The 25,796-nt window shown below is 44.4% G+C and overlaps 1 protein-coding gene across 1 annotated transcript in view; it reads left to right on the top strand.

Annotated features, from left to right (window-relative positions):
* Positions 1-389: 389 nt before the first annotated feature.
* garnl3 (GTPase activating Rap/RanGAP domain like 3) overlaps positions 390-25,796 on the top strand; it is a gene marked incomplete at its 5' end in the record, with an annotated part of 117,469 nt that continues 92,062 nt past the window's right edge. Inside the window, one exon of the mRNA XM_080528252.1 lies at positions 390-490. Within this exon, the coding sequence (XP_080384378.1) occupies positions 390-490 (101 nt within the window). The remainder of the gene's footprint in view (positions 491-25,796) is intronic.

A 25,796-nucleotide genomic window follows, 5' to 3' on the forward strand; every position in this document is an offset into this window, starting at 1 on the left:
GAAAGCAACAGTCCATCATATAGCTCTATAGAGCCGGACTCGATTGCGGAACGTTACTGTTTTCTTTGCCAAACCGGGATTCGAATCCAGTTCGGGTGCCAATTGCCTCCTCGCACTCTGAAACTGAGAACGGTCTTATGGAGACCAGGAACAACCGATTAACCATGCTGCACTCATAGGCTTTCGTACAGTCTTTGTTAGCCGAGGAAAGTCTGCGGTTCACTTTCCCTTTTCAGCCGGGGCAGCTTGCACTGTAGTTTTTTTTTTCTCTCTTTTTGCTCCGGCTTTCTTCCGCTTCTCGCAGTCCTTCCCTCTAGTCTCCACTCCCCCTCGCCAGACTGGAAGCAGCACCTTTGTTTTTGCGGAGTATACCTACTCGGCTGGCACCCATGAATTCGGATATAAATGTGTACCTTGGCAGAGAGAAACCAGGCATCATGCGGAAGAGAGCCTTGCTCCTTCGTAAAGGGTGCAGCTTTGAGATTACGAGGTAGGTGATGGGGGTCTCCGTTTGGGTACGCTCGCCACTCCGCGCCATCCGAAACAGGAATGGCTGTAAATGTATGTTTCTCTGGCACATGTATTTAAAACAGGACATGTTATTTTTATATTGCCATGCACAGGTCTATGTGACATGTCCTTTTAGTAGGCTGTACTGTGTCGTATGCCTCAGTGGACTGCGAGTGTGGTGTTTATTACCAGCAATTGACCGGGTCACAACTGAACGTGCCCCCGTGAACGCGCAGGGGGTCCACAAATCAGCTTGCGGTTTAACTTTTACTGCTAGCATCCACTCGTTAGTATTTGATCATAAACCTGATTGTGCGCCTTTTATAATTGGTAGTGTGCTCCTACAATAATTGTCATGCCTTTATGGAGTAATATAGCATTATAATCACGAATTGCATCTCAATAGGCTACCTCCTGTCTACTGTGATTTTGTATTGATCAGTATTATTCCTACCTATTCGAATTTTACCTCCACCACCGTGCGTCCCTGTTTTGGACCACTCAGGAACACGTTACGCATGGGGTGCCTGTCCAACTGTCGATGATGCAAATGCTGTCTACCCAATATGTGGTGCGTTATGATCAATAGGCCTATTGCCGCAAATTAGATTTTAAATGCCATCTATTAAACCACCCGTGCGCTCTAGTTGTGTGACGGTGCTGCACGAGAGAGGCGCACATGTCAGTCTGTCATCAGTTCATTCAAAGGTGCTGGACAGTCGTGGAGATGGTAGCCCACGAGCAGACACAACCACCCCGGGCGAGTGGGTGACTGGTCGTGAGCATCCCGGAGTGGCTGAACAATCCACAACTCATCCACCTCGAGGGGTTTCAGAGGCCAGGCAGTGCTCCCTGCTGCAGCCGTGCGCATCTAACGCAACGGGGCAGAGGTTCACCTCCTGCCCGCTGTGCCGGTAGAATAATGTCTGGATTGCACTGTGATGTGTGATCAACTCTATCAACAAAGAGGTGTATTTGCACATAGACTCTGTGTGGGGTGCTATTGATTGATGGAGAGAATTCTGGTCACATTTAGAATTCTCGGTCACCTTCTCAAGCTTCCTCCTCCAATCCCATCTCATCGCTAGATGGCACCATATCAGTAATTACATACATTGCATTAGGCCTACCTATTTCTTTCAAATGAATTAATGCATATCGTGATATCTTATCTGTCCTACACAGTACATACGATTATCATGTTTTGGAGGTGGTTTTGCTAGATATTGGTGCTGCCCTTATAATCATGTTATGTAGAAGCAGACAACAATAGTGTGTGTGTGTGTGTGTGTGTGTGTGTGTGTTTGTAATAACATTCAGGAGCCATATGTGATAAGAAGTCATCATATTTGATATATAAGAGAAGGCCTGTATCTTAATATTTCAGTTTCATCTCTGTAAGACTCCTACCTCAGATAAAAGATAATTGCAAATCTCATCTTATAGGTGTGCGAATGTGTGTGTATGTGTGCACGTGCGTGTGTGTGTGTGTGTGTTTGTAATAACATTCAGGAGCCATCTGTGATAAGACGTCATCATATTTGATGTAAGAGAAGGCGTGCATCTTAATATTTCAGTTTCATCTCTGTAAGACTCCTACCTCAGATAAAACTAATTGCATCTTATAGGTGGGTGAATGTGATAAACTGTACTGTGTTTCCCCCCCTCCCCATGACATTATGTTAACAAAAACAGTATTCTCCTGCTCGCTTGTTTTACTGCGTGTGTGTGTGGTGTGTCTGAGTGCAGGGCCGTTTGGGAGATATGCGAGGCCCTGTGCGAAGTCAGATTTGCGAGGCCTTTTATAATGATGTAGGCTACTATTATAACCGCGCGACACGCACGCACCGATATATTGCAAGAAATGCGCTCACATGCTGTGCTGATAGACAATAGAATATCTACTTATTTAGATAGTTTACAACCATGTTTGTTTCATTTCAAACCTTTTATACTCGTAAAGGATTAGGATTTAGGATAAAGCAGTCATCATACCCAACATTAAATACGCACAAGCCATTATTGACATGAATAGAGATGTTACTCACCACCATGTAGGCCTATCCTTTATGTTGAAAAGCTTACAGCAAAAGCAAAAAGACATGTCCCGTTTTTGAGAGTTTTTTCACCATTTGGTAGTTTTCGGAGAAATAAAGTTTCACTAAAGTTTCTGTTCTCATTATTTTTAGGATAACTAAATCCAGGTTTCATCTTTGGGGGACCTCTTCTAATGATCACATCTGTAATTGTAGAGTCCATATGTACTGGCCAATTACCAGGATCATCATATATGACATCTGACACCGTAGGCTCGTCTTGCGTTCCATCACCTGTGGATCACCATGTCAATTTCACTCTCAGCCCTGCTGCTGCTGCTCTGAGTAGCTCCATCTTCCGCCTCCGTATCCTCTACTTCGCCACTCCTGACTATCATCACCTGGGGCTGGGCAGCCCCACTGCTGCCGGTGTAGCTGTTGTCCTCCTCCACCTCCGAGACATCATCTTTGCCTCTCATGGGGGGGCTGTGCCGTGCTACTACTAGCATTGCTAGTGCTAGCAGTAACGTTAGCTTCTTCGGTGCTAACGGGAGCCTCACTTGTTTTTTGAAATTGTTCGAACGAACCTCTAAGCGAGGCCCTGAAGTCTTCCTTTCTTTTCTTTTTATTTCTTTTTTCAGCACCCGATTAAAATGTTCTTCCTCGGTCTCGTTCCCTCTGCATTTTGTACGTTGCACTAAGCAGTCACTATGCACAACAAGTGTCAACGCGCGCCCAAAATTCACGTTTCACGTAAGGTGTCAGGGGGAAATTACTTCTTTTTTTATAAGGACTGTTGCTAAGAATCTCCCTGTCCTCACAGTCTACAGGTATGCTAGATTTTAGATATATGATTGACTATGATTATCACGTGTGAACATTTAGAAATGTATTAAAGGCAAAAATAATAATATGGTCCCTTGCCTGGCGCTTTGGAGGGCCTCGCCAGCCAGGGTACAAACATTTTTTTTCTATATATATATATATATATATTATTTTTTTACCCTGCCTCACGCGAGGCCCTCCAAAGCGCGAGGCCCTGTGCCACCGCCCCAGCTAGCCCCCCCTTAAAGCGGCCCTGTCTGAGTGGGTCGCTGTTTCAGAACAGAATCAGACGCAGGCGTTTGTGTGTGTGGGCGAGATGGACACATTACCACTTACTTTCAAATTACACTTGAAGTTGCGCCTGGTTGATTTATGCTCTTGTTCATGTTCTGTCTGTTCCAAGGTGGGTGTCACATGGTGAGATTGTCTCTCAGACACTAGTGAGTTAACAGGCCATCGATCAACGGGCTAACCTGAAGATCGTGTGGTGAAATATTTAATGAATTCAGTTTTAAGTGGACTTGGTACGCACACACACAAACATACACACACACACATTTTAAATGCTTTATTTATGTCCACATGAATACAAAGTGCATTAAGGACATAATAATAATAATACATTTATTTTATAAGGCGCCTTTCATAGCACTGAAGGTACATCAACAAATTTTAAAACAGTTACAAAATTCAAAATACAAAATACATAGATATATACAGTATAAAACATAGCTAGCAGCAGAGCAGCACGGGAACAGTAAATCAACAGGGATACGCCTGCGTAAACAGGTGGGTTTTGAGGTGGGTTTTGAATGAGGAGATTGAATCAATGTTCCTGATGTCGGGGGGGAGGGAGTTCCAGAGGCGAGTGGCGGAGCGGCTGAAGGCTCTAAACCCCATGGTGGACAGACGGGCTGGGGGGACAGTCAGGTTGATGGAGGAGGCAGACCTGAGGGACCGGGTGGGAATGTTGATGTGGAGGAGGTCGGACAGGTATGGAGGGGCGAGGTTATGGATGGCCTTGAAAGTATGGAGAAGGATTTTGTAATCGATGCGGTGTTTGATGGGGAGCCAGTGGAGTTGGTGTAGAATGGAGGTGATGTGACTGATGACAGGGGTTCTGGTGACAATACGGGCAGCAGCGTTCTGGACCAGTTGGAGCTTGTGGAGCAGTTTGTGGGGGAGACCAAAGAGAAGGGAGTTACAGTAATCTAGGCGGGAAGTGACGAGGGAGTGGACCAGGATTGCGGCGCTGTTGGGAGTGAGTGAAGGGCGGATGCGGTTGATATTACGAAGATGGAAGTAAGCAGACCGGATGGTGTTGTTGACGTGGGAGTGGAATGAAAGGGTGCTGTCGAGGACGACACCCAGACTCTTAACCTGGGGGGAGGGGGAAACCAAGGAGTTGTCTATGTTGAGGGTGAAACTGGGGTGCTTGGTGAGTGTGGATTTGGAGCCAATGAGAATTAAATAAACAATAACAGTGTAATCAGTTCATTGGAAGTCATTCATTTACATTTGTGACTGTACTGCAACCATCATACACATACAATATTAACACAGAGGATGTTTCAAATGTGGGTTAACAGATAGAATAGCATTACTGTAAAACTATATCTACTCTAAGGGTACAAAAAGCAACGCCGTCTCCATATTGAGCGCCTACCGATAATAGCAGATATAGAGCAATACCTTGCTAGCTGTTTAGCCTTTCTCTTGGAGATGTGGGCCATCTGAAGGCCCCTAACCACCAGCTTGTGAACATGACCCAGGCTGCCAAAAATGAAAACTAAAAGTTGACACTTGTAGCCTAGTTGGGAGATGTTCAGCTTGAGTTGCTGATATTTCAGCAACTTGGTTAAAAAGGCTTCCTCCAGGCTGTGGTCGAAGGTACAGCCAACCTCTAGAATGAACACCTCTCTACTACTCTCATTACAGTAACCACCACAACGTCAGAACACCTCTCTACTACTCTCATTAACCACCACAACATCAGGGGTGTTGGCTGAGATGTTACAGAACACCTCTGAATCATTATCACACAGGCCAAACATGCTGGGCTTAACAGTACAGTGCTTGTACAGTGATGCAGAGGACCCTAAGGTAGAGCCGATATCTTTCGATATCAAGTCCACAATTCTGTCGTGCCTACATATGTAAAGCCCTTTGTAAGCATGGCAACCCTTTAGGATGTGCAACATGGTTTCAGTGATCTGCACATGGCCATGGTGGCCAAGCTATGACTGTCAGGAAGCCAGATGGAAAGATTCAGCTTAGTTGGTAAAACCTGCAGTCTAGCTTTTAGAGTGAAGATGATAATACTCTCATCCAGAGCTACACTCTTAAACACTGCATGTGAGACGGAGTGGTCAGCAGCAGGGAGACAGGCAAGCTATCCTTGTAGTTTCAGCTCAGTCCAGTGTTGACGTTGACGTTGCTGCTGCGCTGACATGAGAGGACCACGGGCGTTGGTAGGTGGGAGTTCATGCTCTGTTCCACATTTTAGAGCTCTCTTCTAAGCTTAAGGGACCCCTCCAAATGGAAATGTAATGACCCCCAAACTGAATTATTTGAACAGCACAGCCGATATGTCAGGAGTGTTTTAAGGAAGTTGGGTTAAAAGTTCCCTCAGTTTGGCTAAGAACAGTAGTGATGATGAGTATGGTGATGATGTATGGTGATGATGGCGTGATAAGTAGTAGTATAATGTGTGTGTGGGTGTGTGTGTGTATGTATCCGTTACTGTAGCACAATTGGGATTCAAGGCAGCGAATAGTACATGTGTGACCCCTGTTTGCTGGCTTACTAATGGATGGACAGCAAGACAGAGCTGCCCCCCCCCCCCCACACACACACACACACAGCCTGCCCCCGCTTCTTCATCCCCATGGGTGACCAGATGCCCATGACAGATAATCCCAGCCTCTGGTGTAGGAGGGAGAGGAGTACATACAGTACATATACACGTTGCTGCATTAGAGAAGAAATTGCATTATTAGGAAGAGATATGATATCTCGTTTTTGAGGGGGTCCTATGCAACAACAATAAAATAACAAGACAATTAGACAACACATTTAACAAAAAACAAGAGAGGAAAAATATATACAGTATATGTGTGACAGGGCATGGTTAAAAAGTCTGCAAGTAGGGCAAAATCATTTTCCTGTTTTTTCCAGATAATGAAAGGGTATATTGTCAACTTTAAAATGATGTGTCATACAGTGAAATCTGAAACAAGTTGAAGAAGTCATGGATATTTGAATGTTGATACCCCCTGAACCACCGTACTGAGATATCCAGCCTCAAAGTCTTCAGAGACGTTTTTCACGGAGGTAATGGGTGGGAACAATAGCTGGCTAATATGGAGCTATTTTAGTGCCAGCAGAAATTGAATTGTATTTGACAGATTTAATTGAATATGAGCACAAATTGAAGTGTATTTGACAGATCTGAATTATATTTGACAGACTGAATTGAATCTGAGCAAAAACTGAATTGTATTTGACAGATTGAATTGTATTCAATTCAGTTTTCATTATTTTAATTCAGTTTTCAAATTCAGTTTCTCTAAATACAATTCGGTTTTTCTCAAAATACAATTCAGTTTTTCTCAAAATACAATTCAGTTCTCAAAATACAATTCAGTTTTTCTCAAAATACAATTCAGTTTTAGAGGCACTCATCCGGGGACTCTGGGCTAGGTAGAATAATAGAGCACCGATTCTAAGAGCAATTGCGCCCCTTTTTGGGTGATAGAAGTGTAGTTTGACTGGCAGTCAATGGGAATTTCTGGTGTTTGCTACTTTAATCCGTTAAAATAAGAAAACAGTATTGCTTTTTAGATATTAGATGCCCAAATCGCTAATTATTTAGGGATTTTAACATCTAGTCCTATTAAGAATCCCGATCAATGATCGACGTCGTTATATGAAAAAAGTAATGAAATAGGCAATGTGTGTCCTTTCAGTCTGTCTCCAGAGCAGTTACACGTCATCTCCCTGTCATCAGAACGATCACGTCCACTGTTTGGTGCTAGAAGTGTAGAAGTTTGACAAATACAATTCAATTTCTGATGGCACTAAAATAGCTCCATAGGCTAACTCCACCCTAATCACTCCCTCAAGACAACCCAGTGTTTCCTCTATATGCATTAATTCGTGGCGGGCCGCCACGAATGCATTTTCTCCGCCACTAATTGATTCAGTTTGATTGATTCATATTATGACCGGAGAACAGAAAAAAAGCAGATTGAAGCTAGATTTAGGCCGCTTCCAGAACTACATTTCGTTATGATTTAGGGTGTAGTAAATTCCAATATGTTACAATGTTGCAATTAACCTCGCCGTTTGTGTTCGCACTGCAATCGAGACTGAATCGCTCTCAACAGGCGCTAAATAAAGGCGACGCGCTTGCAAAACAGTTTTGTGATTGGTCCGAATTTCGCGAGACATTTGGATTTCAGGAAATCACTCTCCTCTCTCGTTCTTCGGCCATTGCCGGTGCCTTTAATCCCGTATCCTAATCGAAAATGCAACATCGTCAGCGACGACTGTGGGTTATTGCATTTACTGCTGTTCTCTGGTTCATGTTCTTATACCAGTGCTCAGTATACAAGTATTTTAATGAACATTCGTAATGTAGTCTCTGATGTTCATGGTCAACTAAATCAGCCTATTTTGTGAAACAAATAATGTTCCCGCTAACTCGGGTTAACCGAGCAGCCTCGCACCTAACGCTAGCTTCGAACTATTCATAGCATAAACGTTGGTAAATGTCATAAACGACACAGTATTGGCAGGGGGGAAGAAGGGGAGTCTAATTTTTATTGACAACGGATTTACATGCTGGAAAAACATGCAGCTAAAATTCAGGGAACATTTGGACAATAAGTGTGGTCGCATGGTCTAATTACAGGGCAAAATGCGCGGGGCAAAAATAATCTATTGCCTCTAAAATCATCACGAACAGAACGGCGGAGGTACGGGTAAACAGGGCTCATGTCGCTGTCATCAAAGGTAATAATTGGTTTTCTTTAACTCAGCTGATGCATTACCTTGCTGTTGGTTGTTTACCGAATCTGTCACACTGTGATTTTACTTGTGTAAACAGTTAGTGAGTAACGTTAGCCGGTTTTGTGCGTGTACTGTACTCTCATGTAGGCCTACTTCGTATTGATGAGCTGATGATCTTTCATTGTGTGTGTATGTATGTATGTGACTGTCAGTCACACGTTTATATTCTACGGATGTTGTTCAGTGCTGTATGCGCGTTCCCGGTTCCATGTGTACTCTACTCTTGTGTACTTCATATTCGATGAGCTGATTATCTCTCGTGTACTTCATATTCGATGATCTTTCTGTGTGTGTCAGTGTCTTGGGCGTATCTGTCAGTCACATATATTATACGGTAACCGATGTTCAGTGCTGTATGCCCGTTCCGCATGTTCTGCTGCAGCTGTAGGATATGTTGGTATTTGATCACCTTCTATATAAAATCACCTGCTCGGCTTTAATGACTTAACCTCTATTTAAAAAAAAATATATGTTGCCACCCTCTAGTTTTGGGTGAAATTACGTCTTTGTTTTGAGCGCCAGTGCGTGTTTCATGCGCGCTACGCGCGCGATAACTCACCACCCCGGCACTAATGTAAAAGATCCTGGAGGAAACACTGCAACCACACCCTCAAGATAACCACTCCCCCATTACACTACCTGTCATTATCTACCTGTCATCTGTCAGTGGGGTTGTCAGCTAACCCTCAGGTAACAAACTTGCAGGGCTGACATGTTTAAAGTTTATTACATCCCATTACAAGTACAAGAGAGTAAAATTCATGGCAATGGAAAAAATTAGGCAAGATACAATTGAGCAATACAATAATAGAATGGTAAAAAAGAATAATGTTGTGTCCGTGTGTATGCATTTATCATTATAGTCCATAAAGCATCTAGTGGGACTTCGGTGTAGTTCCTTCCCATCCCATCTGGGCATCAAAGCTGTAATAAAAAAAGAAGACAAAAAGAAGTACATTTAACATGATTGCCCACTGTTACCAACACCACTTTTACGAAATAGCCTACTACTATCTTCATAAAATAGAATTGCTTATACAATGACATTGACAAAAATACCTGAAGTGCTGGTGACTCACATCAAGGTGTCATCTCTCAGAACCTCTCACCTCGTCATTCTGTAACACAAATTTCAGGTCAGAAGTGTGGACACTTCTCTAGTGTAGGTTTTCCATAGACTCTCAGTGTACTACTTGTATTGTAAAAATCATTTCAATTCACAGTATTATTCTACAGCGAACCGAGTAGGCCTAAGCTAAAATTATTTGAATGCAAGTTACTTTATAGCATGGAGAGGCCAAGTTGTGCATTACAATGCACACAGGTCAATAATTGGCACCAACCCGGCACACGTACAAGAGCAAGAATTAAATAAATGCCAGGGATAGCCTACGTAACTAAAATTAGGAGACTGGCACGCAATCAGTGCACTTGCAAAAGGGATACAGTATGACCGACCGATCGTGTGATCATCACATTAAACCACCCATCTACAGCAAATAGGATCAGCCAGATACATCAATCTCATCATTGAACACGTTATACACAAAGCACATTAAATATAGCATAACCATGCAAACAGCCCATCTCTCCAATTGAAAAAGCTGACGAGAATACAACTAGCAAAACATCACCACGGCGGGTCCTCACACACACACACACACACACACACACACACAATATTAACTTACCCTGAATTCGCCCTCTCGTCTCCTCCCGACTCAGAAAAGAAGGAGGCGGCGTTTTTCAGTGTTGAATCTCCTCATCAGTAAGTCCTTCCACTCATCCTTGAACTTGTGGGTGAGGTCCTTTTCGAAGGCAAGCTGAATCAGTTGAGCCTTGCACTTGTGCAACATGCTGCGCCGATGCTCAGAGAAAACATTTTTAAGGGTTGAAAATGAGTGTTCACAAGTCGCGGTTGACACTCCCAGTGGCAAGTTAGGGCGAGTGTATAAGCTTGGAGGACAGTTGGCATGGCCTGGAGTGCAGAGTGGAACGTACTGAGAATATTGGCTATTGTCCATTTTCCATCTTTGGGGGGAAACGAGGTGTCCTTCATCTTCTTTACCAGGAACCCACGAGCCACAGCATATATTCAGATTCAACCACTTCAGTTCGAGCTAATCTCAGGAGAGGATTCGATGGATCCATGAAATCCTCGGCCTCTGGGTTTAACACTAGAACAGCAACGTTTTTTTACCTACTTTTAGCGCGAATAGGTGTCGAATCACACGACCACTCTTCACAATGGGGGAGTGTGTACTGACGCACAAAAATCGCTGGATGGCGATGTCACACAAGAAGAGAAAATGACAAGACACTACCTCTAAAAATGCATAAATGTCCAGAGAAGCGGGGACAGAGCAGAGAGTCAGCTGAAAAGGAACATATATATATATATATATATATATATATATATATATAATAACGTATGCATGCCATTGTAGATGTAACGTAAGTGGAGAGGAGATTGATCTAGGAGATTGATCGAGACTGCGGGAGTTTTCATTACTAACGAATGAAAGTTGATTATCATTATTAAAAAATAACTGTAATATGTATTGCAATGTTGTCCCTTTCACACAAAGTTCCATGTAATTTCCTTGGAATCCCAAGCTATGTTGACCAGGTATCTGTAATGTTCACATTTATATATAACAGTAATAAATATTAGGGATGTCCCGATCCCATTTTTTCACTACCGATACCGATACCGATACCTGGGCTTCAGGTATCTGCGATACCGATATCAATCCGATATTTGTATTTATTGTTTTACTCCTGAATAATAACAAATACTTCCCCAGTATAGTCCGCAACAACAGTTGGCTATTAAAGACTGCCAGCTTTCAAGCAACAAAAAAAGTACTCTGCAGTACTCAGTGACCAACTGGTTTAAAGTTAAAACAATTTAAACTGCAGCATTCAGCATTGTAGAAAAAAAATAGTTACTGTCTGATTTCTAGTTTTAGTGCCTTCAGGTTTTTATTCTATTTATCTTCTCTTACAAATGGCAAATCAATTATAGCACCCTTTTCTCAAAGTGTAGCCTAGTGACGCTGCTAGTGAGACCAGAAACCAGTCGCAGAATCAAAGGGGTGTCAACAATATCTGCTTTTCGTTTTTTTCATAACAGGCAACTTGAAGTTTTAAAGTACCACTCAATATAATATACAACAGTTTAACGATCACTAAATACTTATAATCTGTGGGTTGGATTCACTGTTGCCAGAGGCTACCAGTAAATGATACCTGGCTTGTAAACATACTTTCGTTTTAGAACGAAACGTTAGCCGCTAGCTGTTAGCAGAGTTTTTAGCAGTCACCATTCTTGAGCAAAACATTGATACAAACAAACATTCAAATACTCGTGTGGTCTTGAATTTGTTTCCGATTTCAATGTATGACGCATCATTTGAAAGCTTACCATCTGTGGTTTCAGACGATGTAAACAACCGAAAAATTACGTAAGCAAATGGTTTATGATTTCACCAGCTAACATCATGACATTGTCAGACTCATTACACACAGGTAGCTACTAGCCAACTCTCATGCCCGTGACCACTGACTACTACTGTTGTCATCACGTGAGTGACACGCCGGATCGCGAGCCCCAGATCGCTGCCTATTTTATTTCTGGTGCGATCTGCGATCCAGCATTCAGGACCAATATCGCGGCGATATGCGATATCAATATCGGATCGGGACATCCCTAATAGATATAGCAATAAATGACAGCGCTGTAAATAGTGTTATTCTTGCACAATTGCACCCACAACGTGCTATTGCCGTCCGGAGTTGATCAGCTCCAGATTGAACCAAGGTTCTTTGCTACAGAAACATTTTCACACGATGACAAACATGTGATGCGTTTTATATAATATTGTTTGAACAACAGAACGGGACAGGCGCCAGAAACTGCCATAATATACCATACATATATCTGCCATATATCGTACCTCCGTTTTATATTGAGAAATATGATGATAAATACATATAGGGCTGAGGTATGATATGTGGTGTGTGGCTAGATATTTTCATGTAGCACTGTGACTGTGCCTATCTGTGGATTATTATTTATAAATAGTGGTCTCCTGAGAGGAGCGAGTCTTGATTTTTTTTTTATGCAACAAGGAGGAGAAAATGGTTACAGAAACACACCGTTGGGACATGGTGGAGCGGGGGAAACCCGATGTCTTTGTCAGTTGATCGGAAACGATCGAGAAGCCATCAATCATCAACCCTCCCCCCATCAACCATTAGGCCTACATCAAGTGATTGTAACTCACTTTTTAGAAACGAGTTGTCCCATACAGTGATTTTGTTAGAAGCCTACTTGTTAGAAACAGAGCCTAGTATGTTTATAACCAAGTGCTTTAGTTGGCGAGCGGACAATTGGCTACTACAATGTCCAATGTTGCCAAAATCAACTAGGCCTATCTAATGTTCGAAAACGAATCTACAAATATTAATCTGCGTATATCGATGGTACAACCGTCTTGCCTGTTGTGTATTATTATCATTGCCGACACAGGTCTAATCATAACTGAACATCTGATAATAAGGTGAAGGGCAGTATTATTCATCTTTACTTTATTGGGTGAATAAACTCAATATGAATGATTGTACAGTTGTCTATAGGCAATAATGGGCTGAAACAAAAGTAGTTACAGACTCGCTCAAACTGTAGCGAGATTAGGAGACTACTAATTGTAAATAGTAATCCACAATTATGGTTATTACTGGTGGCCTGAGGTGGTCCAGTGGTCTAGCACCGTGGTCTACAGTGATATACAAAAAAAGACATTATATACAATATTATAAATATCCGTTTGTTATATAATATTCGTTGATGAACTACTTTGCTGCGGTAGCTATGCATGCACCACACAACTTGATAGGTACATACTGTACATACAGGGGTAGTGGTGGTCTAGTGGATAGTGAGTTGGTTCAAATCCCGCCTGAAACCACACCACTACTAGTGTGCCCTTGAGTAAGGCACTTAGCCCTCAGTTACTCCAGGGGGAATGTCCCTGTAATTCGTAATTGTAAATCGCTTTGGATTAAAAGCGTCTGCTAAATGGCAAAAAAATAATAATAATACTGTGCAGTGTATCATTCATAACTGTACATAGGCTACACATATCATAATATCTTATCACTATTGCATGGAACTTGGGTGAAAAAACCCCCTCAGCTCCAACAAATCTGAAGGGATTGGGAGACAACTGTACAGTTTATCATTTTCATAACTGTCTGTACATTATACATATCTTATGTATCCCTATTGCTATATATAGCCTATATATAAACACATTATGTTACATACTTATCAGTCTTATCTACTATATCTAATTCAGTACTGAAGCCTGAAGTTTGAGCACAGTGTGTGTCCCCTTGCTACCTCTGCTGATACACAGACACACACAGAAATACTGCAAAATCGCTTTATACTAACTCGATTTTGAAAATGTAAAGATGCTGGGTGGTAGAACGCACATATTTAGGAAAAGTCATGAAAGGAGGGTCCTGACATTTGATCGAGTGCAAAGGTAGAATTGTTTTTGTACTCACTGGTGCCCTACAACACCTCACGGCTTTCCTAGTGTTAAAGCAGCTAGCGCACCAATGAACTCGCAGCTATGCTCTCCAAAACGCGCATCCATCTCTACTTGCACAGCATCAATAACACTGTAAAACACTCTCATGAACTCTGTCTTTTCGTCAGTGTCCCTCTGTGACTGTCCAACCATTCCTTCAACTACAAATGCACCAAAGCTCTTGTTAATTGTGCGTCTTCTCTTAGTTGGACAGCTGGGACCAGCCTCGTCAGTGGCTGAGGCTGGAGGAGAGCAGAGGTCCCAGAGCGCAGATAAGTCATCCTCTGTGTGCAGTGATTTTATGCATTCAGATGCACTGTTCACAAGAGTAACGGCAGTGAACAGGTCCATGTTCTCGCTTTGTAGCAGTCTGTTTGGTGGCTCGAAAAGTGACAAAACTTTCTGAACAACGTGTGCAGTAAAAAAAAAGCTGCGTTGTGATATGGCACGAAGAAGCCCAGTAGCCTCGACCCGCGCCTCAGTACCATGGCCCCGCGCGTTCTCCACCTCGGTCAACACTGTGGATATATCCTGGAAGCTGTTCAGCACCACATTGACTGTTGCCAAATGGCCAGTCCATCTCTGGTCCAAGAGGCGTTTCAAGGTCTCACCCTTGTATTGAGTGTTGACGGTTGGCCTCCTGATGAACTTATATAGCATATCGCATACGCTGGAAAATTCCTGGACAGCCTCTTCACAGGACATGGCATGAATCACAACTAAGTGAACAGTGTTCACAATGAATATATGGTATGTCACGATCCAGTTTGTTCTGTAGCAGTGACGCGCCATCGTAAACCTGACTCAGGATTTTATCGGAGCTGAGTCCAGCTTTCTTGAGCTCATCATTGATGACACCTGTTAGTGTCTCTGCATCCCCCTTCTCTGATGTGGACATTACCAAGAGGCGCTCACTGACCCCGTAGCTCTCATCAACATTGCGCACAACTATCGATATGTTTGATCTTGGCCTGTAGGATCCCGTGTCCCATCCTTGTGTACCAGCTGTCCCCCACTTGTCTCACTATCTCCTCTGTCACAAGTTTGCTCATCATTTCGATAATCTCGTTTTGGATTACCGGTGGGCAGGTGTAGCATGCATTATGTGGAATTGTTTTCGTAATCTTTGCCAGTTCTGCATCTTTACGCATGGTGTACTCGAACAGCGACAAGAACAGCCCAACGGAACCATGGTCATCTTCTAGCACACGGGCAAAACCTGAATTATCTCCACGTAGGGGCAACTGATTGACCACTAAAAACTCGAGCATATCAATGATGGCTGACATGGGATATCTGTTGCGTGCCAGCTGTTCGGAGTTTAGGAGAGTTTTCGTCTCTTTGCGTTTTTCAGACTCCCTCCACATTACTTCACAGGCTAAATGCTCCTTTGAAAGGGCATGTTTATTTAAGCCCTTGTTCGTTTCAACGGCATGTTTCCAGTCATTAAATCCCCTAATGGAGAAGGTTGCATCACATGATTTGAATTTCCTGCACGCGTAGCAAAACGCGGCATCCTTTTTCATAAAATATTCAAGCCAGTCTCTGTTCCTATACCAGCTAGAGGCAAATTATCGTTTTTTTGCACCAAACAATCTGACTGGATATTTGGTCAAAATAACCTGTTTAGGCTGGTCCATTCCAAGGTCAACCGATGGCTCCAGATCTGTTGTGTAGGACTAGATGTTGATATCCCTCGATAGATACATACTTAAGGCACCGATGAGACTCTGTGGTGTTCAAATGAGCGATGGCATCCTTTGGGTTGTCAAGTGGGCGCCCTCCTTCATGAATGTTTCGCTGATAAGCCCACGACACCTCCAGAGGGTTCAGCAGTGAATCCCAGCGTCCCAGGTTCACTCCCTAGATGCGATCAGCTCATTTGAACGCCCGGGTCGAGTCCTTTCTCTTCATCCACAGCCACTGGCTCCCCTTTTCAGCAGCCCTGGAGAGGTCCTTGATTGCCTGCCGGTGGGCCTTCCCTCGCACTCCCATCTCCCTGAGTAGCCTGGATGTTGAGGTGGCTACGAACCCTCTGCAGCCTACTTCCACTGGGCGTACCTTCGCTGTCCAGCCTTGTTGTTGGGCATCTGCTGCGAGTTCAGTGTACCTCAGCCTCTTCCACTCGTAAGCCTCCTCCACTGCACCCTCCCAGGGCACAGTGAGCTCGATGATGTAAACGAGCTTGAGCGAGGCTGACCACAGCACAAGGTCTGGTCGCAGGTTGGTGGATGCGATCTCAGCTGGGAAGCAGAGTTTCTTGTCCAAGTCTGCCAGCAGCTTCCAGTCCCGTGCTCTGCCCAGCTGCCCAGTGTCTGGTCTTATGGTGGTGAGGCTGGCTTGACCCTCGCCCTCCCGAACAAATGGTGCTGGCTGCCACCGGGATGACGGGGGAGGAAGGGCGTTCACACTTGTCCGTTGACTTTCCAGCACTGCTGCAAGACACTTTAGCAGCTGGTCGTGCCGCCAGGTGTAACGGCCTTGGGTGAGGCTGGTCTTGCATCCCACTAGGATGTGCTTCAGTGTTGCTGGACTTTGACATAGAGGGCACGTTGGGTCTTCGCCATACCACTGGCTTAGGTTTGCAGGAGAAGGCAGGACATCGTAGGCAGCCCTGATGGTGAAGCTCGCTCTGAATGCCTCCATCTCCCACAGATCTTTCCAGGAGATCTTCCTCTTTTCCACTCCTTCCCATGCCATCCACTGCCCTTGCTTTGCCTGCGCCACAGCTTGTGCGTGCCTTCCTGCTTCCTCTTCCCGACGTACCTCCTGGACCACCAGCTTGCGTCTCTGAGATGGATTGGCCTTGCTCCAGGCCGGTGTACTAATCCCGAGGCCAAGACCACTCCTCCCCTCCTGCACTCGGCCCACAATGTCCCTGTGTCTGAGTGCTGCCTTTGCCTGCTTAGTTGCAGCCAATGGGGTCCACTTCCTCCCAGTGGCCAGGATGGGGGCAGCTTGGGCTACAAATGGATCATTCGAATCCAGAAGCATCATCTCCAGTCTGACTTTGGCACACTTGTACTCCTCTGTCAGACTGGAAATGGGCAGGTGTAACATCCCTTTGCCGTAGAGCCCAATGCTGCTGAGGCACCTGGGAAGGCCAAGCCACTTCCTTGCATATGAGTTGACCAGTCTCTCCAGCTTTTCCACCTTTGAGAGAGGAACTTCATAGAGGGTTAGGGTGGCCACAGGAGACGTGGAAGTAGTCCATACTGCATGCACCAGAGCTTCAGCTTGCCAGGAAGCAGGGTTCAGTCGATGTTCTCCAGGCCGCTGGCTACCTCCTTCCTGAGCTGCTCTACTTGCTCTTTATCTTTGAGGGAGGCATCATACCAACGACCTAGGCTCTTCACAGGCTTCTCGGAGACCGTTGGAATGGGTTCTTCGCCAATGTGGAAGTGGTGGTCTGACAGCTTCCCCTTGACAATGGAGATGCTTCTGGACTTGCTCGGCTTGATCTTCATGCGAGCCAACTCAATGTTTTCCTGGAGCTTTCTTAGTAGCCGTACTGTGCAAGCCTTGGTCGTGGTGAGTGTTGTGAGGTCATCCATGTAGGCTCTGATCGCTCCACCACTAATCCAAGATGAACAGTAGTCGTCGGGGGGCTAGCAAGGCTAGTAGTAGCCCTAACATTTGGTTGGTGGGCTAGTAGCTAAACTCACCTTGCTAGTAGTAGCAGTCAGGGTGCTAGTAGTAGCAGTCAGGGTGCTAGCCCACAGTCGCTACTGCTGGTGCTATGTCTCTGTCCAGTGGGGTTGGGTGCAGCTGCACCTTTCGAGGATTTAATCCACTTTCGTATATCCATCTTTATTACAAAAAGCGCTGACTTTGCTCGACTGCTCAGTGCTCACACAACTGAAATGGCGGGAGCAGCAGCGTGCAGTAACGTAACCTGCAATATTTCAACTTTTGTTTCACACACTATTGTTTCTCAATTTGAATGTCTTCATCTAATATAAAATATGAATATATATATATATATTTTATATATATATATATGATCATTTGAAATTGTTTAGCACATCACAACATGCCGATAGAACATGAACATGCTAAAAACACATAACTACACATAACTAGATGATCACACAGTAGCTAAACATAAACAAGTTATGTATCAGGCGCTGCTCCTGAAGGCTGGTGACTTCACCCTCAAGGTTGACGGCTGCTCCATCTCCCCATCTCCCCAAGTCCGCAACCTGGGTGTCACCGCAACCTCTATCCTCTGTCACTCCACCCTCTCCTTCCAATCCCACATCAAGTCCATCACCATTCTGCCTTCTTCCACCTAAGGAACATTGCCAGACTCCGACCGTCACTCTCAGAGTTTGTTGCTGAAACCCTGGTCCATGCGTTTGTCACCTCCCGCCTGGACTACTGCAATGGTGTCCTGTTCGGGGTACCCAACAAAACCCTGGACAGGCTCCAGTATGTCCAAAACTCTGCTGCCAGATGTATGTTTGTGTGTTAGTAGGCCCATCAGAGACCCAAATGTAAGTGCACAAGCTCTGAAAAAGGGACTGGGACCTTTAATGTATCTCCCACTTACACTGTGACCACACTGACAGACCTGTACTCAACCCTTTACACTGTGACCACACTGACAGACCTGTACTCAACCCTTTACACTGTGACCACACTGACAGACCTGTACTCAACCCTTGTGGTTGGGACCACGGAAGTCAGCCTCCTCACTACTCACTCTTTCACTCTCTCCGTGAAACCTTCCCACCAAGATCCTCTCAGTAAAGGTAATGAAAGTGTAGTTTACTTGGAAAGATCAGACGGTATATATCTCTGTCCACATCCATCTCTGTTTGCTGCCAAAGCCACAGTGTTGTGTAACTCCAGTACAGGAGGATCTCAGCGCTAGCTTGTGGCGGCATGTCGGTGAGGGAGAGAGAGAAACAACCTCAGAGTCAGAGGGAGGATTGGTTCCAGATGGGGGGGTGAATCATGCTGTGTTCACGTGCTTCGTAGCGGGATGATCGGAAATAACGCAGAATGACCGACCTTCGTAGGCGACTCGTGTGAGGCAGAAATATAACATTTGTTACAATCTCGCACCCCTCACGGTTTCCCCCCCTGTCAGAATCGGTCTTCAGTTTCAGAGTGTTAAATGTTAAGAGACAGTGTTGTGACGGTCAGTAAGAGCTGCTGTGATTGGCTGCGGAGTCTCTGGACACTGGCTTCACTGTTTACACAGCCTCAGGCAGAGAGAGAAGAAGAGCGCTCACAACTAAACAAAGTGGTAAAAGCGCGTGTGTGTGTGTATGTGTGTGTGCGTGCGTGCACACGTGTGTGTGTGTGTGTGTGTTCGCACGTGTGTGCATGTGTGTGTGTATCTGTGCAAGTGGCCGTGTGGTTTGGGTGTGCTGTTTGGGTGTGCGTGTGTATGTGTATGTGTGTATGTATGTATGTGTGTATGTGCGCTCAATTTCCAGCCACTTCCTTTTTCTTTCCAGCTCTGTGCATGTCTGTTTGTGGGGGAGGGTGAGGGTGACAGTCGTCTTGGTTACGTGTGTGTGTGTGTGTGTGTGTGTGTGTGTGTGTTGGTATGATCTGTGTTGACGTGCTCCGTACGGTACGGTCCACCCCTCATGTGTTCAGTGGCAGGCAGGAGCTTCTGTAGGGAGGGTATGAGTCCACAGAGCAGAGCGGTGTGCACAGAGAGGGGTGTGCACGGAAAGCGGTGTGCACGTGAGAGCGGTGTGCACGGTGGGGTCGGAGCTCCTCTGCTAGGGCTAGCTAGGCCCTCCAGCCTGTCACTCTGAGGAGGCTCAGTGAGCTCAGATAAACACAGAGCCGTAATCACTCCCATATGTGGCAGTCCAGCACGGCCCCACACACACCACACAATACTAGCTTTTCCAGGCTCATTTGCAGAGAAAAACAGACTAAATAGGGAGAGAGGGAAAATACCAAAAAAAAAACATCGCTTGATTACAGCCCTATGTAAACTTTTACTCCACAAGAACATCTGCTTCCATTTTAGGCTGAGAGACACATACCTACACATTAAAATGCACTGTGCGTGCGCACGGCGCTCTGGGAAAGCTTCGTCTGGAAAAACGTTTCCCGTTATAGTGAGAGCTGGAAACGGCCCAGCGTGGAAGGTTGTGGAGTTGTATTTTCGCAGAGCGTCAGTGAAAGACACGGGCGGTTTGAGTTCGTCCACCAGCCTCATGCGACAGACGTGGGCTTGTTTTTTTCTCGAGGTTGTATAAACATCCCCTTTTAACCACTATTACTGGTTTAGTTGACGCAAGAAGAGGGAGTGTGTCTGTCTGTGTGTGTGTGTGCGTGTGTGTGTGTGTGTGTGTGTGTGTGTGTGTGTGGGGGGGGGGGGATATGTGCGCATGCTCGACCACAGAACAAAACTAAATTGAGGAACTTGGCTGAATGTAAGATCAAAAGACTCAAACACATACCATAGCCTGTGTGTATACCATACACATGGGCACTTAACTCTTACCTTGGCCTACTGCCCTCCTCCCTACTACCTGAAGGCACCTCCCACTGGACTGGTCACACAGGGAGGGAGGGGGGAGCTGGACTGGTCACACGGGGAGGGAGGGGGGAGCTGGACTGGTCACACAGGGAGCGATGTGGGAGCTGGACTGGTTACACGGGGAGGGAGGGGGGAGCTGGACTGGTCACACAGGGAGAGAGGTGGGAGCTGGACTGGTCACACAGGGAGGGAGGTGTGGAGCTCTCCGACGGACGTTTACAGTTGAACAATTTTTCACTCTGTGATTGCAATAGCAGCCTGCCAAACAACCTCTAGAAAATGGAAAGAGAGAGGAGAGAGAGTGAGAGAAAGCGAGAGAGAGCGAGAGAGGGGATTTAAAATAGAACCAGTAGAAAGGAATATACCGTCTATGTTGGAGGAGGCGGTATAGATCTGGAGATGTGGACATTCTTACAATTACTGCATAAGGGAAACCGCTCCAGGCCTCCCAATATATCATACAGCACCACAGCAGTATTCAGTAGAATTGACTTGCTAGCACAATAAGAAAATGGCCTTACTGCAAAAGCCTGTGGTTGTGCAGTTATTTTTAGAAAAGCCCAAGACAATATCTACTGTATATCACAAGGTCAGTCAAACGGGGCAGTGGTAGCCTAGAGAGTTAGAGAGGCCGGCTAGCATTCAGAAGGTCGATCTCCGCCTCAGGAGGGAGATGCATGTGCCCTTGAGCAAGACACACACCTAATTGCTCCAGGGGCGCCGACTATGGCTGACCCTGTGTCTAAAGCAAAAAATATCTAACAAATTCTAACAATTGACTGACAAGTCAAATCTTGTTTTCGTCCTCATCCTTCTTCCATCATTGAGTGAACCTCAGGACCTTGACTGAGTTGACCCCAGGTTAACCTCAGGACAAAGGGCGTAATCGGCAGAAGAGCGGTGGCCTCGTTCTCTTCATCTTACTTATGATATGTAATGATACAAATGCTATGATTCTCTCTATCACTCTCTCTCTCTCTCTCTCTCTCTCTCTCTCTCTCACACACACACATACACACACACGCACGCACATACTGTACCATCCATCAGTCTGACAGGTCTCCTTGGTGTTCTCTTCAGGTGTGTAATGGTGACAGATCAACCCCTAGATGAACTTCTACTAAAAGGCATGCTCACATCCCTGTAGACATAATGAACTATCCTGGACTGGCTCTGCTCATGACACCACACACACACACCACCAGATCATACATACACTATATGGACAAAATTATGTGGACACAATTATGGTCTGTTTTCATGGTTTGGGCTAGTTCCCTTAGTTCCAGTGAAGGGAAATCTTAATGCTACAGCATACAATGAGACACTAGAGAACTGTAAGTCGCAGTGTTCAATACTGAGTCACAACTCTTCATACAGTCAGCGAAGCAGAAGTCCATGTGGACCAAACTGTGACTCTTACTCTGTGATTTTTACATTGCTTTCATACAAAATGCATTCAATGACCATGTTCTCCAAAATCCATAACACTTCAAACTCCCCCACCTGCAAAACGCTATGTATTTGCAACACTTTTTTCCAATGTTACAGTTTTTTACGGTCGCTAAGTCACAGTGTTCAATACTGAAGCCACAGAGTCACAACTCTTCATACAGTCTGCATTACTAACACGCATGTTGGCCAATCACTTCATTCATGTCTCAAAAGAAGCTCGTTCAACCATACACTGGCAACAATGTTCACTCAGAAGCATACACAGTCATTCATAACATTCTGACTTACAAAACACTAACAACAGGGAGCATTACATAGTTTTAATGATTTTCACAAGAATATATGTATGTATGAATATTTCATTATAAAAATGGTTTGATTTATAGTAATCATAGACAGAATAGTTGACTGTACAACTGTAAAGTATTAGGCAACAATAATTACAGTTTTTTACGGTCGCTAAGTCACAGTGTTCAATACTGAAACCACAGTTTCACAACTCTTCATACAGTCAGCAGAGCAGAAACCCATGTGAACAAAACTGTGACTCTTTCTCTGTGATTTGTGCATTGCTTTCATACAGAATGCATTCAATGACTACGTTCTCCAAATGCCATAACACTTCTCTCATTCAAACTCCCCCACCTGCAAAATACTATGTATTTGCAACACATTTTTTCATTGCTAACATACTGTGTTCAAAACTCTGAAGAACACATTCAAAACTGAATTATTTGGTGCAATTTTGCAGTAATCATATTCCTATCATATATGACAGATGATGCTGTTATTTTGCACTCTATTGATACTCTTCAGTTCCAGAACCTCAGCAAAGTCTGATAACGGATGAGCGGTGGTATTTTCACTATTTGCAGTAATCATATTGAAATGTCTAGAAAATATTAGCAGAATATATACAATGAAATGAAATAGACTAGATGCATTGCCTGGGAAGACATTAGATGTGACCAGATGCAGACCAGAGGGTGGACCAAAATCCTCAGGAGTGAGACATTTTTGGTGTGATAAGCTATTGTATTGTAGCCCTGGAATTTCTGTTTTTATTTTTTATTTGAACTTTGCATCTTCCACTTTATTTTCCCCTTTCATTTTCCACAAATGTAGTGTACTTTGAAGTACATGTACCGTAACTTACTTTCTGCAAAGATACTGAAAAGAAAATACACTAAAGGATAGAAGCAAATTGTAGCGTTTCTGATTCATTCTTGTTGCCTAATACTTTACAGTTTTACAGTCAACTATTCTGTCTATGATTACTATAAATCAAACCATTCTTAGAATGAAATATTCATTCTTGTGAAAATCATTCAAACTATGTAATGCTCAGGGGTGCACATAACTTTTTGGGGCCAGTGCTCAGAGGAGCACCTAGGGATGCTGCTTGGTGCTCCCCGAGCTCACGAGTCACGACCCGTCCCACAGGATGGATGAAAAAGGGATACATGGATAACTTATATTAGCAAAATGACATTTATTCATAAATAAAGATGAACGAACAAATGATTGTGTGCAAAACTAAATAAACAAATGCAAAATCAAATGACTGCTCTTTAAGCATGAAAGTCTGTCAGACTCCTTTAAACACAATGAAATCAACTGACATCTCTTTAAGCACTAACTGAATGTCTGTTCTTTAAATACAATGAAATCAACTGATATCTCCTTAAGCACTGCTCTGTTCTGTAAACACTGAAATCAACTTTCAACAAAAAGTTACAACCTAAGCATTTACTTATGCTACAAGCTTAATCATCATCATCACTGCTCTCTTGACTGTTGTTAATACTGTCCTCAATTTCAACCATGGTAGAGGATGTTGTAGGCTATCACTTTAAATAGCTCATTATTTTGATTGTTGCACAGTCTTTTTTTTTTCCTTCTAATATAATTCCCAACCATATTCCCTGGGTCAGGGGTCGAGGTGCGATAATGAAGCTGTAAAACAAACGTCTGAACGTTTGAAAGCTTCAGAGAAAAGAAACGTGAAGTGCCTTGGTGTTGTTTTTCCTTTTAGCGACGAGTCGTTCGGGACTGAATTTTCACGTGTCGGCGTGATAACCATGCTATGCGCGATACGCGGAATGAAAGTACAAGTTACGATACTTTCCGAATGTTTTCGTGAGGGGAGTCGCCGTGGTCGTCGTCGGTGGGTACATTGTGGTCATGAAAGGATATGGTATTGGTATTAACGGGCAGTCAGCAGTTAGCAGTAGGAGTTTTGAGGAAGTCAATTCCTCTCCCAGCGCTTCCAGCTGTTGGTGCGCAAGAGCGCGTTCATGCCGCTGATCCTCCGCGCAACATGCATTTTGGCGACGCATGCGCACTGGCGCACCAGTTATGTGCACCCCTGGTAATGCTCCCTGTTGTTAGTGTTTTGTAGGTCAGAGTGTTGTGAATGGCTGTGTATGCTTTCTGAGTGAACATTGTTGCCAGTGTATGGTTGAACAAGCTTCTTTTGAGACATGAATGAAGTGATTGGCCAACATGCATGTTAGTAATGCAGACTGTATGAAGAGTTGTGACTCTGTGACTTCAGTATTGAACACTGCGACTTAGCAACCGTAAAAAAACTGTAATGCTCTTGTGACTGAATGGGAGCAAATCCCTGCAACCATAAAATCTAGTAGAAAGTCTTCCCAGAAGAGTGGAAGCTATTATAGCAGCAAAGGTGGGACCAATTCCATATTCATGCCCATGGTTTTGGAATGAGAAGTTTAACAAGCACATATGGGTGTGATGTTCGGGTGTCCCAATACTTTTGTCCATTATAGTGTATCTGAGGCTCACCATGTTCCCAATAATGGTGTGATCCAAGAAGCTACCATGAGGGGGCAGACTGTCAACATGAATGCAGTGGGCTGGAGGGAGGGAGGGAGGGCTATGAATGAATGGTGGTGAATGGTAATATCCCAGTTTCTGTTTTGTTCCGAGGCTAACACGTCTGGCAGTGCTTATACGGTACATGGCCAGTAGGGGGCGGTGGTGGTGTGACAAACGGAATGACGTGGAGGGAATTCTCATAAGGACAGGAGCAAAGAGAGAGGCCACAACAGAGAGAGACACACACACACACACACACACACACACACACACACACACACACACACAAAGGATCACACTTCACACCCTGGAGTAAGGTGTTAGTTATCATAGCCTGGGGTTAGCTGTAATTAGAGAGAATTCTGTTAGAGAGAGAGAGAGAGTATGTTTGTGTGTGAGTGTGTGTGTGTGTGTGTGTGTGTGTGTGTGTGTGTGTGTGTGTGTGTGTGTGTGTGTGCGTGCGTGCATTTAAATGACGCCCTCTGACAATTTCATTTCAGATGAACACGGATTCCGTACACGGATGCTTTGAGTTGCATCCATGTACGAAAGGCGCTATATAAATAAAGTTTCACTTCACTTCACTTCACTTCACTACACACCACAGTATCTGTCTCATCATTGCCATAGGATCCTCTAGCACCTGTCTGTGAATCTATCCCATAATATCCCTTCTTCTTGTGTAGAAGCAGGGATATACGCCTGTCCTGAATTGATTGGACACTATGTCCCTGAATTTCATCATCGTCATCATCATCATCATCACATCAGCATCATCACCACCATCATCATCACCATCATCACCACCATCATCATCACCATCAGCATCATCATCACCACCATCATCATCACCATCATCATCACCACCATCATCATCACCATCATCATCATCACCATCATCATCATCACCACCATCATCATCACCATCATCACCACCAC

Source organism: Nansenia antarctica, assembly GCF_963989245.1.
Source record: "Nansenia antarctica genome assembly, chromosome: 4".
NCBI lineage: Eukaryota > Metazoa > Chordata > Actinopteri > Argentiniformes > Microstomatidae > Nansenia > Nansenia antarctica.